The sequence below is a fragment of the Parambassis ranga genome, chromosome 2, assembly GCF_900634625.1.
Source record: "Parambassis ranga chromosome 2, fParRan2.1, whole genome shotgun sequence".
Lineage (NCBI taxonomy): Eukaryota > Metazoa > Chordata > Actinopteri > Ambassidae > Parambassis > Parambassis ranga.
This window is the reverse complement of record NC_041023.1, coordinates 29,944,073-29,964,145: the sequence shown is the minus strand read 5'-3', so window position 1 is coordinate 29,964,145 and position 20,073 is coordinate 29,944,073. Positions and strand designations below refer to the sequence as shown.

At 42.4% G+C, this 20,073-nt stretch overlaps 1 protein-coding gene across 2 annotated transcripts in view; it reads left to right on the top strand.

Annotated features, from left to right (window-relative positions):
• plxna4 (plexin A4) overlaps positions 1-20,073 on the top strand; it is a 193,925-nt gene that overhangs the window by 151,565 nt on the left and 22,287 nt on the right. For both annotated transcript variants that reach the window (XM_028432887.1, XM_028432876.1), the window contains exons 10-24: positions 334-534; positions 1,300-1,396; positions 3,039-3,229; positions 5,842-5,993; positions 7,013-7,136; positions 7,957-8,093; positions 8,216-8,383; positions 8,555-8,648; positions 10,096-10,335; positions 10,442-10,588; positions 11,258-11,492; positions 11,623-11,765; positions 14,025-14,293; positions 18,971-19,037; positions 19,576-19,722. In XM_028432887.1, coding sequence (XP_028288688.1) covers positions 334-534; positions 1,300-1,396; positions 3,039-3,229; positions 5,842-5,993; positions 7,013-7,136; positions 7,957-8,093; positions 8,216-8,383; positions 8,555-8,648; positions 10,096-10,335; positions 10,442-10,588; positions 11,258-11,492; positions 11,623-11,765; positions 14,025-14,293; positions 18,971-19,037; positions 19,576-19,722 — 2,412 coding nt within the window. The remainder of the gene's footprint in view (positions 1-333; positions 535-1,299; positions 1,397-3,038; positions 3,230-5,841; positions 5,994-7,012; positions 7,137-7,956; positions 8,094-8,215; positions 8,384-8,554; positions 8,649-10,095; positions 10,336-10,441; positions 10,589-11,257; positions 11,493-11,622; positions 11,766-14,024; positions 14,294-18,970; positions 19,038-19,575; positions 19,723-20,073) is intronic.

Below are 20,073 nucleotides of genomic sequence, written 5' to 3'. Positions count from 1 at the left end.
AGTACCTATTGAGCTGGCCCTTAACTCCTTGAATGTGAGCAGGTCCTGGGACTGTCTACCCACAGCTCAGCAGCAAATATAACAAATAAAAGCATGGACACAATGAAGTGGCTCCATCGTTAAATTTAAGTAATATTTGAGGATTGTTATAGCTGATGATCTATATGATTATGAATATTGGGTGTTGGTGTCTTAATGATATCTAATATAAAGCTGCCCAAACTATTCTCTCTCACTGATTAGGATTATGTGTTTGTTAACACATTTTTGCACAGACAAAAATTTCAGTTATGCATTTGTCCCAGTGACCCATCTTTCCTGCCTCTCTTCCAGGGTTGTCCCCAGCTGCTGCCTGCTGAAAGGATACTGGTGCCAGTCAATGTGGTGAAGCCCATCACTCTAAGAGCTAAGAACCTCCCTCAGCCCCAGTCTGGACAAAGGGGCTATGAGTGTCTGCTAACCATCCAGGGAAATGAGCACAGAGTTCCTGCCCTGCGCTTCAACAGCTCCTCAGTGCAATGTCAAAACACATCGGTGAGGGAGTGTGTGTGTTTTAATGTGTTTGTGCCTGTCTGTGACATACCATTATTGACTGCCACCCACCCTCACACAAACATAATCTCTATAAAGATGCCCCATTTCTATAAACTTTCCCTATAAAAGCATGTTTCAATCTTTCATGCACTGACTCCAGCTGAGAGAGTTTTGGTCTTCCACCCAAACAGCGGATAGATGAGATAAGAGCCTAACTTTGTCTCTCACACAGCCTTCGCTGAAATGATGCTTCATTCACTAACTGAATAATGCATTGACAGCAATGAAAGGCGAGCATGAAAAAGGCTTTATGCTATTCTTGATGCTAATCATCTGTTGATACAATAACATCCCATCTTCCTGTCTGTCTTCATCACTCTAAGTGTGTGTGTGTCAGTGCAGAGATGTCTGTGGGATTTGTGTGTATAATCACAGCACATTGCAAATATTGTACTTTGATTGAGCAGTGAAGGAGGGAAACTGTAATTTAGCACAAAATTATGATTCTAGCACCAGTACTCCAAGCTGCTAGTGTTAGAGAACCAATTGGAAAATAATCTCATCTTTGTGTAAAGTGTCTGGTTGTGAATTCATGGTGTGCATTTCTGTTGACTTTGTTTACAACCACCTGTTGATAATGCATTTTTGCATTAGAAAGAAGTGTTTTGATACCAGAGGCTTTTGGACTAGGTGATAATAGACAGTTTAAAGACTCTTGCATTCTCTGTGTTGTCTTTTTCCTCTCTCTGGTTGCCATGGTAATAGTATTTCTATGATGGGATGGAGATGAGCAGTCTTCCTGTGGAGCTGACCGTCATCTGGAATGGAGATTTCAGTATCGACAACCCCGCCCACAACAAAGGTAGAAACGCACACACACACACACACGCATGCACACACACACACTCTCTGACACTTGTGACTCTGTCAGCTCTTTCAATATAGTTCACACAGTATCATTGGACACCACACACATTTCACATGGTATCATTGGACACCACACACGTTTGGCCAACATAGTCTCCTGCAAACTCTCGCTTTTACACACTCGGTAAAGATGCTGCCTCCCCATTGTTGCCCTTGGAGCCCATCTCCATGGCAACAAGCGGGTGGTGTGCTGAGGTGCAGCATCCATTCCCTGATGTTGCCATGTAGAGTGGTTAACTTTAACACATCTTCTCTTACGTGTTCCCCTTGTACTCTAGGCCTCTCTTTCCTCTCCCTGTCCCTCTTGCTTTCCATCTTCCTGTCCCTTCACTCTCGTCCTGTCTCTCTCTCTGACTCTAAATTCCATTTTCTTACCTATTCTAAGTATTTTATTTCTTTTTCACTTATTTTCTCTGTCAACACCTATCGGAGGTTTAGCAGTGTCATTAGCCTCTATCACCACTGACTCTGTCCTTCATTTTATTTTGGTCAATCAGTGTGCTTCATTAGTATAAAATTAAGAAGAGCAATATTGACAAAACATGTAGATACAGCAGAACAAAAAGCCAAAAACATAACTAATATGATATGAATACTAGCATTAAATCTTGCTGCCTGAATATGTGTAAAGCAAAGAGTTAATCTAAGTTATGTTTCTTCGCCTGTTGTTTTTCTACTCATGTTATATGTGGGATGACAGCTCAGTGCTGAATTTTAAGCATTCAGGATTCAGCTGCTGAGCTTGACTCAGTTTGGCCACTGGCGATTCAGCACTGTAAGTAATTCATGCTGGGAAAGAGAAACAGCAGCATGTTGGGGGTTGTAGTTCTCTGACAAGCAAACAGCTCATTTTAACCAAAGGCAGTGGAGTCAGGCATAAAAAAAAGTATTGTAAAAATGATACGCCAAAATGACACGGTGCTTTAAGGCAAAGTTTGTAAAGTACTTGTATGTGGTTGTGTGCATGTGTGCCTGAGTGGAACGCAGTCTACAAAACGTATCCTTGAGCATGAAAGTAGAATCTAAGAAAAAGCAACAAAAGTTAGAGAGAGAAAGGAAGAGAGGGATATGCTAGAACTAGAGTGCTCTTCCCTCCTCGTATCTTTGTTTGCCTGTGGAGGAAGCGGCTCCTAGGGCATTTTTGATGAGCGGATCACACACATCTAATGGCAATTAAAAAGAAAATGGCTGGTCCGTTGCCATGGAGATGATATGTTAAATGTGTAGTGGGTGAGGAGAGGCAAGAGGCAGCAGTGTAGAAAAGTAAGAGAGAGAGAGAGGGTGGGAGGGAAAGGGAGAATGTAGAGATAATGATAGATGGGGCGATAATGAGACAAAGATATCAATAAATGTTTCTCATGATTTTCACTTTGTTTGTTTATATCTTTAATCTGCTCCTGAAAGATGTGCATAAATCACATTTTTGCTGTGTGTCACTTTTAAATGGATGTTTATCCTGCATTTGCAGGAGGTTTGCAAAGGTTGTTCATTTTTCTCCTCTCCTTCTCTCCCCATCATTGCCTTCTCCCTGCCCTTGTCCCTCTTTCGCTCTGTTTTCTTCTTCTCTTCCTGCACAGTCCATCTTTACAAGTGCGACGCCCAGCGTGGAAGCTGCGGTTTGTGTCTAAAGGCAGACCCCCTGTTTGGGTGTGTTTGGTGTAAAGGAGAGAACCGCTGCACCCTCAAGCAACACTGCCCCCACCCAGAAAATCAGTGGCTGGAGCATAATGGCATCAATAGCAAGTGCACCCACCCACGCATCACACAGGTGAGACACCACACACTACAAATACAGAACAAATGACCAAGCAATGGGCAGTGTTATGTCAGTGCTTTTTTTTTCAAATTTCAACCTAATGGCAAAATCAGCTACTATTTTTTTGAGGAAGGATAACTTTTTCACCTTTCAACAGTGCAGTAACACATCACATAAAAAGTTTCCATGATAATGATGTACAACAATCACAATTACAGCACTCACAGGAATTGGCACTTTCTCAATACTGCAAAGAGACTGCACAAAAACACTCAGATAACATGTGTTAGACCTAGTGAGAGACAAATCCTCCCCACTCTGGCTAGTTATCAATCAACAGCACAGATGTTTGTGCAGACCCCCACTTAACCTGATGTGCTACTGAAAAACACCAGCACCATGTGGGGTAAATAGACTTGACCTGTGCAAGACATATAAAAAAGGGCAACAGCAGAAGTGATCAGGGTCCGCAAGATGAAGGATAAGAGGACATAAGAGGAAAGATGGATGGAAAGCTGCCTGGATGAAGGGAGAGGAGGATGGATTGGGTTCACATGAAAGAGAGGTGGTGATTGATGATGAGACTGAGCCAGAATAGAGTCACATGAGGCTGAGGAGCTGAGAAAAGACCCCCTCGTTTCCCTTGCTCTTCAGCTCTCCAAGTGATGGATTTAAAGCTTTTCTGTGCATCTTTTGTTCCAAGGAGAAGATTTGGGAGCAGGTGGTCAGTAGGAAGAGAAAAAGGGAGGGAAGCTAAAAAAAGGAGGGGTGGGGAACCCCCTTTGTTGTCCTGGAGAGTTATGGGAAGAGGGATACAGAAATTGAATCCTCTCTACACTCTTCTCTCCCTACATCATCCTCCATAGATCAGCATCCACATAACTGTCTGACCTCGAGGAGATTCACGGGAAGCAACATCATTAAACCCATATATCCACAGATCATGTTAACCTCAAGAATTGTCAAATTTCTCCTGAGAGAATAGTCAGGCAGAGAAAAATTGACTTGAATCTTTGGACAGTGTTTCTCAGGAATGTAATGACTTTTAACTAAAAAAGGTAAAATATTTTTATTTAGGCAACATCAAATCACCTCCATGAGGAACCCCACCACCACCACTTAAAGAGTCTGAATCAGTCACATGCACTCTACCAATCCCCCACCTCACTGTTTGTCTTCACCTGGAGCAGTGGATTTATTCTTGGAGATGGGCCTGTATTTCTCCTTACATCCCTGAGGCTGCAGCAGGGACATATTGCAGCCTTCTCACGTCCCCCATAAAAACTGTCAGTGGGTGAGGAGTGAGGACTTTCCCAAGACAACCCAGGCCCTAATGCATTCTAATACGCTTCATTATAATGACATCTCCCATCAACAATATGAGAGGGAGAGACTCGCATAGAAAGATGAAAAGAGAAGGGGGAGAGAGGGAGAAGTGATTAAGTGTTTGCCTCTACCCAACCGTCAATTATCTTGTCAAAGTCACAAATCTAATCAACGCCTCATTGCATTTCTCCTCTTTTTTCTTTCTCCCTTGCATTCATTTGCTTCTTCCTTCTCCTTCACTGTTTCTCTTTAAGTTCTTCTTCCTCTCCATCGTGTGTATATTTGCTAATAAATGGAGAGCCACGAGGCATTGTGTGCAATCTTTTTAATTGCATGTATTGTAGCCCTTTTCCCAGAAGGCTTGTTTTTTTCATTAAGATATCAGCAGGGAGCCTTATTAATCAGAGACATTGAACCATGCTGATAACGATATCTCCCACATGACAGTCGCAGGACTTGTGTTGTGCATGACCTGGCTTGAGCTTGCCTCTGTTATTTGATTGGCTATGTTCTTTCAAGCCGAGCAAGTTCAATTTGTTTTAGCCCACTTCTTTGGAAAATAATCAAATAGTCGAATTGAAATCATTTGAAGCCAGTATAGTAGTAACTCGTAGACTATCATAGTATAACATACAACAGCTTGAAGCTGTAAGATAAAGCTGCGCACACTCACTCAGCACTCTACCTGTGAAAACCACAGGGTTCACGCTGCCGACTGACAATGAGAGGCACCATTAAAGCTGCCTGCAGCAAGCAGCCCAGAGGACTTCTCTTTGGCAGAGACAGATAGGGACTGACTGTTCTGTGTTCTTTCTAACATCCATCCATCTGGATGGGCCTGATGATGTGTATGCACACACGCTCTCACTGGCCAAAAAGTAATTGTGTAAGTAAAGTGTTGATAGATGTTAGAACAGCCTCATCAACAATGAGAGATGTTACTTATAAATCAAAGGACACAGTGATTACTGCAAAGATGTCACCCCATGCCAGGATTAAAGTTAATCTTATGTAATAGATTGTGATCTTCAGGGAACGCAGGATTGAGAAATGACAGGCCCTTGACCCACAGTCTTGGCTCTTTACCTATCACTGTAATCTGATCTGCCCCCTTACACTAACACTTGTCTCGTTTTATTCAAGTTCACCACTGTCTTCTTAACTCGTAAAGCTAATACACAGTATGGATAAGGGATTTATTATGATCCCTGTTTATGTATTCATAGCAAAAACGCTTTGTCCAATGTACTAATGCTTCTTAAGATAAAACAATCAGTATATATTTTACATTTCAACAGATCACCCCTCTCCGGGGTCCCAGGGAAGGAGGCACACTTGTGACTATCCGTGGTGAGAACCTGGGTCTGGAGTTCAGAGAGATTCAGGGTAACGTGAAGGTGGCTGAAGTGGATTGCACCCCCATACGTGAGGGCTACATCCCTGCTGAACAGTAAGACACATTGTACATTAATGGCAGAGTGTAAAACTTTTGACTGCTGAAATTCATAAATAACACATTCACAGAGTCATTCTCAACTTAGGCTTCTGTAGAGCAGTTAGGTAAGGCAGCAGTTCCTTCATAGTGGCTATTAATAGCACATACACTTACAATTACAAGCTGTAAAGATCTTCACTGCATAATAATTCACGAGTGTGTCAAGTATAGTGAACACATAATCTATGAGCATAGTCTGAGGAAAATCCTTCTCTGCTCTGCTTCCAATGAAAGCTTATTTAGCAGTTCTAGTCATCCATAGTGTGAGGCTAAATAAAGGAAAACAAGTACACAAGAGAGAGGTTATGACATGACAAAATAATGCTTAATATGTAGACCAGGTGTAATTTAAGTGTAATTTATTTAAGGTTCCTGCAGTGGCCAGTACAGCAGGCATGTATAGTAGGTGTGCTTCAGCACAGCACAGTACGTGCACCTATATTATCATAGAACCGCACACAAGTGCACAGAGCCCAGTAATGATTTCAAAAAGTTCAGGAGGTTACATCTAGTTGACATTTGAGTTTAATCCATAGCTTTGGCTCCTCACAGGTGCTGCCTGTCAAATTATTTAAAACTAGTTTAAAGTTGGCTTATCAACAGACCCAGTGCTTCTTCTGCTAAGAAAGAAAAGTTGTGTGCCAGCACTTTCTAAGCAAATGCTGAAGCAGCAGAAGATGTAGCTGTATTTGAGGTCATATGTAAAAGGATAGAGACTTTTTCCTTTTTCTCCCACAAGTTGGCAGTGCGCAGGAGGTGAAGCTGCTGCCAAATAATGCATTATTTTATTGCGGTATTAACACAGGTTTAGGTTCATTCATATTACAGGATAGGTATTCTGCTTTTGCTAGCAAGGCAAACTGGTTGTCTAAAGGGTTGTCTAATGCACATTTTTTTGCATGTTTCATATACAGTACATGCAGCTGTTTCCATATGCTTACATATTCTACGGTTGTGCCGCTGTGTGTTTCCAGGATTGTGTGTGAGATGGGTAAAGCAGAGATGAGCCAGTATACTGGGAATGTGCAGGTCTGTGTCGGGGTCGGACAGTGCAGACCTGAGTTTATGGCAAAATCCTCAAAATACTACTATTTTGTGGTAAGTGTGATTTTTAATATAATTGTATATACTTTATTAAATTAACAGGTTAAAAATTAGATTACAGAATTATTGTTTAAAGCAGCCATGCTGCACATGTCTTCCTCTGTATGTTAGCATCTTGCTGGTAGTCGGCCTGTGTTCTCACCTACTGTGTTAATACTGTATGAACATGTTGGTTAGTTGGCTGTGTTCCGACACGGTGTGGTTGTTTTTTCTTCTCACCAAGAATCTCCCTCACAGCTGTTCTCATGTTCGTATCAGCAGTGGGATGTGACTGGCAGTCACAAATGAGCAAAGAATGAGGAAGAAACCATGAACACATAAAAAACACACATTACACCCTTGCTGCGTTCTTTGCACACACCCTACACACAGTCTGAAATAAATTTGCAAGTATCGCCATTATGTGCTCATTCCATTTTTTTAACGCTATTCATTAATGGGTGCCGGCCAAGGTTTATTTCTCAATGGGCTCCCTGCTCAGGATTATATGATGTTTGGTCCAGATGTCACACTACACAGCAGGCTGGAGATGAGATTATAAGAAGGCTAGATGAATTAAAGGAGGATTTGCTCTATGCCCAGCCTCTGCTGCACTACATCATCTGCTGCTGTGTCACCTAAATTTCCACTTTAGTAAACTGTACTTTAGGTGGGATCAGTGAGTGCAGCTAAAGTATATAGAAAACACCTTCAACCCTTGTTAGTGAAATAAAGAGACCATTGTACTTTTTTAAACAGTTTCACTTTCATAACTTGTGTCTTTTTTATTTGCCTTGATTTCTGATTGACCTTTGACCTGTGACACTTCTTCCAGATCCCACGGATTGCCAGCCTGAAGCCCAGTCGAGGTCCAGTCTCAGGAGGAACTGTTGTCAACATCACTGGCAGCCACTTTGATGCAGGGAGCAATGTGTCAGTAATGTTTAAAGACCAGCCCTGCACTTATCTGAGGTACAAGCCAGAGCTGACCCTGTCAATCACATGTAAACAGTCAATTAAGAGCTCAACCAGAGCTGGTCACACTAAAGGATCTAAACCTTTTAATGTAATGTTTTAATCTTTGCTCAATTTAGGAGGGGCGGCCAGTGGCTTACATGTCGGACCCATGCTTCCCTGCACGGCTATGGAAATGTGTCTGTGTCTGTGAGCATTGATAAGGCCCACCTCCAGAAGGATCTGCAATTTGAATATGTGGAGGATCCCACCATCACTAAGATAGAGCCTGAATGGAGCATCTACAGGTATGTTAGGATGCCCAATGATATCTATTCACTTAGATAAAATACTACAAAATAAATGTTAATTTTTGTATCAGGTGCCAAAACTAATGTCCAACTTTTTTATGTTACTCTAAAATCACTATGATCTATCCCATTACCCTTGATGTCAACCTCCTATGTTCTGTCTCTCAGTGGACACACTCCAGTGACAGTGACAGGAACTAACCTGGACATCATTCAGACCCCACTCATCAGAGCCAAATACAAAGGCCATGAGACACTCAATGTAAGTCAATGCAAAGGCAAGCATGTGGTCCTCAAAGTCCCTTTGTCCCAGCGAGACTTCTAATTCTCTTCTTTTCCCAACTTTACCATCACTAAATTCCCCTTTTAGGTAAAGAGGCATAGCAGGGCATAGACAAATTCAACAGTGTTCAATAATACAGGCTAATGTAACTGATCTCCACACCCGTGAAACAACAGTGAAGTTTTGACACTGATCTAAATACCACAGTGATTGGCCCTTATCAAATTTTTTTACCCTCTATTCATCCTTTTCCCCGGGGAGGATAGATAAACTCATACAAGGGTCTGTGTGATCTCACTGAAAGAAGAGGGAATAACAAAAGGCGGTAATGCTATCTTCATCGTCCATTTGAGCATGACCTTGTCGTACGTTTAACATCTGTGCTCACATGTGCCTGAATTGGGCATTGTGTCTCAAGTTAAAGTTTGCCAGCATTCTGCTGTCTCGGCCTGACACAGCTCAGCACAGAATAAGAAGAGAAGACAGAGTCAGAAAGAGTATGTTTAAATTAAATCCGTCCACAGACAGGAGTTTTGGTGTCTTCCTTTATAGTAACCTACCTGCACCCCAGTGCAAGGTACATCTCATTGGTATCCTTAAGACCATGGTGGATTTGTCAAGTTTGATGTTCAAGGAGCCAATTAGAGTGACAGGTTGTCGTTTCACTGACTGCGTGTCAGAGGTTACTGTTGAAATGTGAAGTGTCTGTGAATGGGACGAAAATGTCGCGAACGAGGCCTGTGCTGGTGGTAGATTTGTCAGTGTCTTGACAGACAGAAGGGAATGAAGATATAAGGGGTAGCATAAAAATGAAAAAAGAGCATATAAATCTTGCTCTTAATCAAGTGAAAAGAAAGAATTTGAATGGCATCACTTGTCAAATAAAAGAGCAATGACTCTTGTCTTTGCTCTTTTATTTGACATGTTCAAAAAAAACAAGACACAGCAAAACAGGTGGACGAGACATTGTAATTGAGCCGGAAAGTGGTATAGAGAAGGACGAGTGAAAGTGAGACTCTGTCAAAGAGAGGAGAGAAGATCACAGGGAGGAATAACGTGATGAGATAAAGAAGTGATGAGAGGCCAGGGTCTCTGTGGAGGGTAATGAAGGAAGGAGTAAGACCTAGTTATCAGTCCTGAATCTTCACACCTCAAAGCCTGATTGCGGTGAGGCTGCACATGCTCCCTGACTGCACCTCATTTAGTGGCTGCCTTTGAGTAAAATACTCCAACAGGTTCTGCTTTGCTCTTTTTGAAAGGGAGGGGCCTCTAGTTTGAGTGAAAAGCACACGTGGGACATGAAAGACTCATACTGATGACTGTTGATGTAGTATTTAATGAACGTATAATCCATATTTCTGTATAAATGCATTCATTTGAAGAAGATACTGTCATAGTAAATCTCTTCTTTGTGTGTATCCTGCAGCTGTGCCAGGTACTTAGCCCTACGTCCATGCTGTGCCAAGCCCCAGAGCTGCCCATCAGCCTTGCCAGGCAGCAAGAAGTACCCGAAAAACCAGACGAGTTTGGCTTTAAGTTGGATGATGTGCAGGCTCTGATGGCGCTCAACAACACCAACTTTATCTACTACCCCAATCCTGAATTTGAACCACTGAGTGTGTCAGGAGTGCTGGAGCTTAAACCTGGATCACCCATAATACTTAAAGTAGGAATATCTGCATACACACTAGACGTTTAATGATTCTGTTCAGCACTACCTCAAGTTAAACACTAAATATTGAATGAATGAATGAATGAATGCCTTTCTGCAGGGACGCAACTTCCTACCACCTACCAACAGTGGAAATGGAAAGCTGAACTACACTGTTCTGATTGGTGAGAGACCCTGCATGTTAACAGTGTCAGAGACCCAGCTTCTGTGTGAGTCACCCAACCTGACGGGTCGCCACAAGGTCCTGGTGAGTGACACGGCACAAACTTAAAGGCAAAAAGAGACAGATATGTGGTAGATTGGCCAGCTAATGCAAAGCAGGCAGACAGACCTACAAATCGATTGACAGTTTCACAGACAGACATTCCTCATATTGCTTTCTATACCCTTTTCTCTCATCCACTCCCAAACAGACTTTAATCCAATCAGCTGTGTGGTTCCTGTTAGTGGCTACAAACAGACAAAAGACAAACAATAAGAAAGATCAGGGCCCCGGCAAACTCAATAAAGATTCCATTTGTGGCTTTAAGAGGGACCACTTTGAACAAAGTGTCTCCTGATGTTACCACCTGAAGCCAGCAGCACAGAAAGACAAAGACACATTACTGTAAAACAATTAGTAGATGCAGAAAAAACAGAAGAGTGTACACATTGCAAATCAATATCTGTCTGTCTGAGCTTGATTTAATGGTCACAAAGGTTTTGCAGACCCAAAAGTGGTAGAGCATAATTCAGTGTGGGGTTGATTTGTATTTCTTTCTTTCTCTTAAATGGGTCAAATATTGAACCTCTTCCAAGTGCAATTGCTGAAAAGAAGGCTCTCTCTTTATTAAAAAGTTTAAAGAATTAAAAAGTGTGTGCACAGTTCATGCATGTAGTAATTATAATCTTTCATTTAATTTTTCTTCATCACAAGGCACGTGTGGGTGGTATAGAGTTTTCACCGGGTGTGGTCCACATCACATCCGACAGTCCACTCAGCAGCACAGCAATCATTGGCATCGCTGCAGCCGGTGCCCTGCTCATCCTCTTTATTGTGATGGTGCTCATTGCCTACAAGCGCAAGTCTCGTGAGAGTGACCTGACCTTGAAGAGACTGCAGATGCAGATGGACAACCTTGAGTCACGTGTGGCTCTGGAGTGCAAAGAGGGTGAGTGGTTGATCTTGATGGGAAATGCAGTAAGGTGTATTCATTTTCAGTGTTTCTCTCTGAACACACTAGTTCACTTTGCTGCATTAGTGCAAGAACAAAATCCTAAAAATCTTATGTGCTTTATCAGCTTTTGCAGAGCTGCAGACAGACATCCATGAGCTGACGAGTGATCTGGATGGTGCAGGTATCCCCTTCTTAGACTACAGGACCTACACCATGAGGGTCCTATTTCCAGGCATTGAGGAACATCCTGTACTGAGAGACCTAGAGGTATGATTGAGCAAGTGCGATATTGGTACAATGATGAGCAACTTTGTCTAAATTAGTTAAACATAAGGGTCAATCTTTGATGTCCATCAGCCAGCAGGCAGAAAGTTGATCCTGGATCCTCAACTGCTACATCATCATAATGAAGAAGTATACAAGCAATTTATAAAGGAAATACAAAAATATTAAGATTAATAAAACAGGAAATGGAAGATAAAAACCAAATTGATCGTGATCAAAGAATACTGTGGTTCAAATGCATTTGTGAAGACACCTAGAACTACAGGAAGTTGTTCTGAACAAGTGTATGTATGTAGCCGTTATCCAGTCTGCATCAAATGACAACTGCAATGCAATTAGCCTTGTTTGAAAAGAGCAAAATGAGCAAGCAAATTAACAATGTGGTGGGTCACAGTGGGTGAAATTGACGCCAATGTTGTTTTGTGTTGCTGTCGGGTAAACAAAAGCCTTTTGACAGCCAACAACAAAAACAAAACAAGGCAGTCCTGAAATCAGGAGTACGCTCTCATTAATGACTCTTAAAGATATGAGACCCTGCACTGTTTTCTCTCTCCACCTTAAAAGCAAATTAATAGTCAATCAGAGGAAGAAAAAATATCAAGTCATTTATCCCCAGTGGTGACAGTGATAGACAGCCATAATTGAGCAGGTCGTCTTGTTCCATTAAGAGAATGATGGACCCCCATTTCACTGCCTTCAGGGTTAGCCACTCTATCCCTGATGAGAATTTCCCCGTAATAAGCCATATTAATTATGTTTTAATTGGTATAAATATCGAACTGTATGAGGAATATATTGTGGAACAGGGGCCTAATGAAAAAAGCAGCAGGCTTGTCTTTGACCGTTGATGGCAGCTTAATTGTTATTGATGGGTCGGATAATTTAAACTCAAGTTTTTGACTGTGTGCTGTGGAGAGGTAGAAATAGCACTGGTGCCTCCTGGGTTTACTGAAACACTGAGAAGTTTTTTCACCACAGCAATATTTAAAAACATCAGGTGCTCTGTAAAATACAGTCTGTCATGTGTCAGCTCAAGGAGGCTGACTTCTTGACATTTTGTTTGTTTCTTACATTTGTTAAGGTTAAATCTTAGCAGTCAAAATCACTTTCTTCTCTTTTTTAAACAATTTTACTTAACTTTGATTCACAGGTAGTACTCCCCTCTTGATCTTTACAGTAACAGATTACATCAAATCAATTATTACTGTTTTTTTTTAGGAGATTGTACGAAGGTTATGACATTTGGCTCTTTTTATGCAGTGTATTTTCAGTGTTTAACAAAATAACACAACAGCATAATTGTTACCGGCTCTGTAACCCACAAAATAGACAGGATATATTAAGGGTGGTGAAAAATTAGTACACATTTATGCACTTGTATTCAGTCAGGCATGTGTACTGTACATGCACAAAGAAATTCCAACACTGTGCACACACTGTCACTCTGTATGAAATTAGACTTGCAACTTAACAATAGCTCCCAGCAGATTACAAATACCTCCAGGAAAGGTAAAAAAAGACAGAACATATGCGGGTTGACAGCTGCATTGGGTGCAAAGACATGCTGTCTTACCATGCGTGCTCTTGACAGATACAAAAAAAAGAGAAAATAATCTGCTTAAGTGCCTTTTATGAAAAAAAATGGAGAAGCATGTGTCGCAAGTTACTAGTATAAATGCTGCAGGGATGATCTGGGCTCAGACGAGGGGAATTCACATCACTGCACTCCCCCTTCAAAGTGCCTTAGCGTTGAACACAGTGCCATCAAAATAATAAACATTCCCTGAAGAGGCTCACTGTTTTCTTGCCTCTTCTTTATTCTCAACCTTCAGATGAAGAATAACAAAGGCTGGAAATGTTAAACTACCCATCTCCCTATAGATTCTTCCTTTTTCTTTCCCTTATTTCCATCCTTACTGAAAGATGGATCTATTAACTACTAATTGCACTTTTAAGTAGGGAATATATTAATCAATCCATTAAACTTTATTTATCACTGCAGGGACTTTCATTCACTGGTATCTAAGAATCTAATCTAAAAATACTGTTAAAGAATCCTTCATGCAAAGATTAAAGCATTGCTCAACATAGAGGCAGAGGGATAGTATTACTTTCATAACCCATGATTAATTAGGTCTACATGTCATCACCTTGAATAATCCACACCAAATTTGTACTTTTCTCTTTCTTGTTATTTTTAATGTGTTTGACTAAGTGAACATTTCTTCTGTTTCCTAACAGGTGCCAGGGTACCGCCAGGAGCAAGTGGAAAAAGGGCTGAAGCTCTTCGGCCAGCTCATTAACAACAAGATCTTCCTGCTGTGTTTTATTCGCACTCTGGAGGCCCAGCGAGGTTTCTCCATGAGGGACCGTGGCAATGTGGCCTCACTCATCATGACAGTGCTGCAGAGCAAGTTGGAGTACGCCACTGATGTTCTAAAGCATCTGCTGTCTGACCTCATAGATCGCAACCTCGAGAGCAAAAACCACCCTAAACTGCTGCTTCGCAGGTAATGAGTAGGCTCAAAAAGCAAGTTCAGACTTTACTAGAATCAAACAAGTGTCCAAAGCTTCACAGCTGGTAGGGACATTTTTCCTCTATATAAGTCAGAGGCAACAGTCCAACTCAACTTTCTCCTTTTTTTAAATCTTTTTCTTTTTTCTTCAATAACCACCACACATAATTAAACCTTCGCCAAACCCTGGTTTGTAATATTCTTGGTTAAAGAGAACAGCAGTTCTGTTCTGGTTACTACTCTTTACTATCAAGGACTGGATATGCCTTTCAGTGTTCCCTATCTGTGACATGGTTGGATTAACTCCTGTGACCTTGAATCGCTGGCTCCGTCTCAGAAACACCACAGCGCATTGCCATGCACATCATTAGCAAAAATAATTATGATTAATTAGTAGTGGATCCAATTTCAAATAGCTCAAGAGGAACTCATTTATGAAAAAGGGGAGAAAGTAAGACTGTGAAAAGCCAGCACTCTGGCACAATCACAATCCTCCTCTGGATTTGTAGTCAAAGCTTTAATGGCATGCACTTGAACACAGCACTGTATGTGATTATGCTTCCTGCCTGCGGTGTTTGGTAAATGTGATGATTATGGTTACTTGGGTGAGCCGGATTCCTCACAGCTGCTGTGTATGTGTGTGGTGTGTGCATGCCTATCCGTACACATGGTATTAGATGTGGTTCTGCTCAGGCGATGTCAGTCAAGACTTGACACCCTCAGATAATTTGACAGACAGTCATAAATGAAGTTGTCTATCTCATTTCAGATCTGATTGGCCTTCTGGCTAAAAAACACACACATTTCTGGTGTCTGCCGGTAAATACATACACACAACAAGAATGTGTAGACAGGAGGGAAATTATTGCTGTTTATTGTACCGTCCAGAAGACAGTGGGCATATTCACCTCATGAAAGCCTGTTTAGACTCTGCCTGGCGATGCAGAGAGAGATTATTGCTGTCTGGGCAGGAGGCATGATTAATTGCAGCCAGAGCTCACCAAGTATGGCGCAGCCACTAAACAAAGGAGTAACTGCTGATCCTGGCAGCAGATACAACGTAAGAGATGGTGCATACAGCACAGACAGGGAGAAGTGCTCAAGGACAACTGAGACACTTAAAGCTGTGTCATCCGATGTGGAAGATGACTGCTGAGGCATGGAGGCAAGCCGTGAGATCAGCTCTTTGAACCACAGCATTTGTTATGCAGTTAATTAGTCATTTATTTCACGTTGGAGTTTGATTGAATTTAGGAATTTAGAAACAGTGGAAAGATCAACACACTAGCAACCCTAAATACAACACACCCTGCTCTGTGTCACACTTTATTCGGACATTCCCTCCATGATGACAAGTGAGAGGGAAAACTTGCCATCACATTGAGCCAGCACTGCAGGGAGAGCACGTGTTTACAACAAAATCCACACCCAGTTAGATTTCCCATTCGTCACACACATGATTGTGATGGCCACTGATCAGACTATCTTCATCTCCTTCCTCCTCCTCGGATGCGCTTATTAGTCCTTCAACAACCCAGCATGCATTTCAGATGTGATGAGGCAGTCTGAGCAAGCTCTGCCACCCTGTAGTGTGGGCTGACTGGTGTGTCCTTGGTTAGCAGCTTAAAATAGCCCAGATATATACAGTGGGCACGAAGCTGTGAAGTGAAGATGAAGCTGAGAGTATTACCCCCTACCCCTCTATCCTTTCCTCCTTTTAATTTGTTCTGCTCTTTTCTGTCTTTTCCCATGTTTACTCATTTTACATGTTATCCCCCTCAGTACCTGCTCACTGCTCTTTCTTCTGTCTTTACTTCTCATGCTTGTGTAACAACACCACTATGCTTATCTCTCTCCCCCTCTTCTATACTCACTTGCTCGATGTATATTCCCAGCGCTTCCTCCCCTCCTTGTCCCCCCCACCCCCCCACCCCTGTTTTCTTGATTGCTAAATCAATGCTTAAAATGTGTGAGCAGGGTGTCTCTGGCACAGCATCTGAGTACGGCTAGCCACTGCCTTCTCTTCCAAGAAATCTGAATGTGTGTGTGTGTACGTGCATGTGTGTCTCTCTCTACACACACAAACTCACATCCTTCCATCTGTCCAATCTCAACCTGTGCTGAAGCACAACCACCAGGCAAGCTAACTAACGAGAGCCTTCCACAACCATCTGTCGCATTCCTTGCTGCATTTTCCTCCTTTAACTCCTCTCTTCGCTTCGTTCTTCCATCTCTCACTTGTTTCCCCACCCCGCTGTCCCTTCCTTACATCATGCAACCTCTCTGTAGCATTAAGTTTAGTTTGGCTGCAGTTGATGTGTCAAAATAGCAGTTTTGATTTTGGTCAAAGATGTAAACCCAATATGTTCATGCGTTAATCACAACATTGCTTTGGAAACCCCTATCATCAAAGAGGTCTAAAGCCACACCACCCCCACCCTCCCCGGTAATAAGGATATTTTTGTGTAAGTAATCGGTTAGATTAGAATAAATGTCAGAACCGCAGCTTGCGAAAGCTAGTGTCAGAAGCTAACATCCACAGTTTGACACACATGAAGACCAATCTTCTTGGAGCTGCAGTGGGAAATGGTTTCTGATTGTTGCATGTACTGATTTAACAAGTAGCTGATGACAAGGTGAAGTTACTTGTATCTCTCTTGAAAGAGAGGAGCCTTAAAAACCTAAAACGTTTTCAAGTATTGCTTTCATTGCAGAGGGTCATCAAAAATCAATGGAAGTCATCTCCTGATGTCGATGAGAATGGTAGTAATGTGAATTGGAAGCTTTGGCCTTGGTTGCCTCGGCCAAAAATTTACACCTATGTAAGATTTTGGACCAAAGTCCAGACCACCTAATTAAAGAAGAGGAAGAGAAGTAATGAAGCATGGATTCTCATCAGCCCTACCGTTGTAATCAGGGACTTAAAAAGGGTCTGCTCTAGATCATTCTCTCTTCCCACTGCCCCTCTGACTGATTGAAGGCGAGCCTGGCGATGCAGTTTTTTGTGTTTTGATTAGTGTCAAGGAGAGGTTTGTAAAAAAAAGAAGATTGTTAGGAAGTTGTAATACCAAATGTTAGTCAGAGAGTCATTTTTATCCATTTTCCCCACAGAGTATGATGTGATTGAGAATAAGCGTAAGCTTAAGTGGTGGGGCTGTGCCAAGACTTTTTAGTACTGCAGGGTTAGCACATGCTGCCAAACACACACACAATAAACATCAGCACACATGCTAATTTCTGAATACATACGCAGTGGGATTAATTTGTGCTTTTTGCACACTAGCCTTAGAACAACCTCACACTTGTCTAGTCACATGGGCACACACAAAAACACTATTGGAAGTGAATAAGGCAAAGGAAGTTTAAAGAAAACAGGAAGGCCAGAGTCAGCCAAGCCATTTATTCTTTTCTTTATTTCCTTTTTTCACTGCTCTCTCCCTCCTTCCGTCCCAGTGCACCTCCTCCTTTCTCCATGCTCCTTTCATCCCTTTGATAGATGGGATACATTTGTGGAAATGGAGAGGATTTGGAAGTGTGTATGATTACAGGATCCAGAATAGTGCAGCCAGAGGGAGGGAGGAAGACAGCAAGGACACATGAAAGAAAAGATGAAAAGTGACCTTGTTGACCCTTGGATCTGTGGACGGAGGAAGGGCGGGAGAGGCGGCAAAATGAAAGTGTGGGCACAGCGAGTGGCAGGAAGTTAATCCCCCCCAGGTGTTGTGCCAGTGTTGACAGGGGTGTACCAGACCAACCAACTGGCACAGCGGACATCACCCCCCCCCCCCCCCCCCCATGGCTCACTGTGAAGCCCCTTTAAGAGCCTGTCTGAATAGTCATGGGTGGGAGGGCTGCAGGTGGCAGCCGAAACACTAGGGACGAAATCTACACACACACATACAAGCGGGTACAATGGACACTAATCCTGAAATATTGATGCCTATGGTAGTTGTTCATTGAAAACAGAAGCAGGGGTGTGTGGATGTGCATTTTTGGTGTGCTGCCAGATTACCCACACACCCCTGCTGCTGGCCAGGAAGGTTGTTGTCAAAGGATATCCGATCTCCTCCTTCCCCCCTTGCCATTACCACTACTGTTGTTATTATGTATGCATATTAGTCATTCACATGGGCTCACTCACACTGCTGGCCCAGGTCAACACATACACACAAATGCAGACACGCACCATTTTGCCACACCAGTGGAGCATGGATGCCAGGCAAAGAAAGAGAGGGAGATATATTCATTCACTTTCTATTGTGCCCGGATCGAGTGTTAGTCCAGTGAATAGGCAAGGGAGCGCTTGATAATGAGGCCAGTGTTATTACAGAGCCGCTCCAGCCCCTAACGACATCAATCCACTGGGATCAAATAAAGGCTTTTAATTGCTTTGCCTCATATTAAAATCCCCGCCACTGTAGACGAGCTGCCCTTGGCGTGCCTGAGCATAAAAGCCAGCCGAAAGATTGTCTGAAAGGCCATCATATAGAATGTGCAAAGCCCTCTCTCAGTTCACGTCTTTGCAATTATGTTTGTGTAGCGAAAGCTATTTCATTAGCAGCAGCCATAGTTTTTAGCAGAATGTTTGACAAAGGCATTGAATATTTATGATGGTAATAAGAGCATGAGGATCATATGTTCATTATGTGCTTTGTGTTCGTCTGTTTGCAGGACTGAGTCTGTCGCAGAGAAAATGCTGACCAACTGGTTTACTTTCCTCCTCTACAAGTTTCTCAAGGTAAATCTTCAGTTCTGCTCGCCATAACTTAGTGATCACTGCCACTACTTTACAGGACACTTTTTAAAGGCTAAACCAGCCAACCCCTCTACCTGTGAGTCAACAAAATGTCAAAATCATCCTGTTTTTCTCCTCCATCTCTGCAGTCATTCCTTTATTGCAGCTGGGAGGAAAAAATATAAACAATGATAAATTGCCAGTCCCCTCTGTTTAATAAGCAGCAGTGTTTTGAAGAGACGATGGGAAGGCATTTCTTTACCCATTAGACAGCAAACCTTCCCCAAAGTCCTGCATCATTTCAACTAAGTTTATATATAGAACACTTTTCTTAGAGCTAATGAAACGTTATTATTTTAGTACATGAAGTTTGTAAGTCTTACTCAGCAACATAGAAGCAAGACAGTTTGAGAAAACAACAACCACAACATTTTAGATCAATCTTTTTTCAGACGTTATTAAGCTATGCTGTCAGGGAGCAGAGTGCAGAAGTGGTTTGAGTTTCCGTACTCCATCCAAACCTCTTCAAATCTCATTGCAGGAGTGTGCGGGCGAGCCTCTCTTTTCCCTCTTCTGTGCCATCAAGCAGCAAATGGAGAAAGGCCCCATTGACTCCATCACAGGAGAGGCACGCTACTCGCTCAGTGAAGACAAGCTCATCAGACAACAGATCGACTACAAGACACTGGTAAGGGGTTCACCTGCCCAGGGGTCCAAGGGCTAAAAAGGGACACTTAATATGCTTTCAGGGACAAGAGGAAAAAGTAGGGGTGGTTATGGTTGGACAGTCATGAGATGCGCAACAGGATACAAAGTATGTCGTTGTCACGCTTGACATACAGAGGGCACAGAAGTGGCGACCTCACTTCCTGTTCAGACTGAAGCTGTCAAGTAAGAAAGCGGGGCTTAGAATAGACTATGCGTGTGTGTGTGTGTGTGTGCACCAGCAGAGAGGTGATTCTTCTGGAACCTCTCATTTACTGCCCAAATCTGTTATCTTCCTCTGTGAAGTGACTGTTACAGCAGAGAGCTCTCAGAC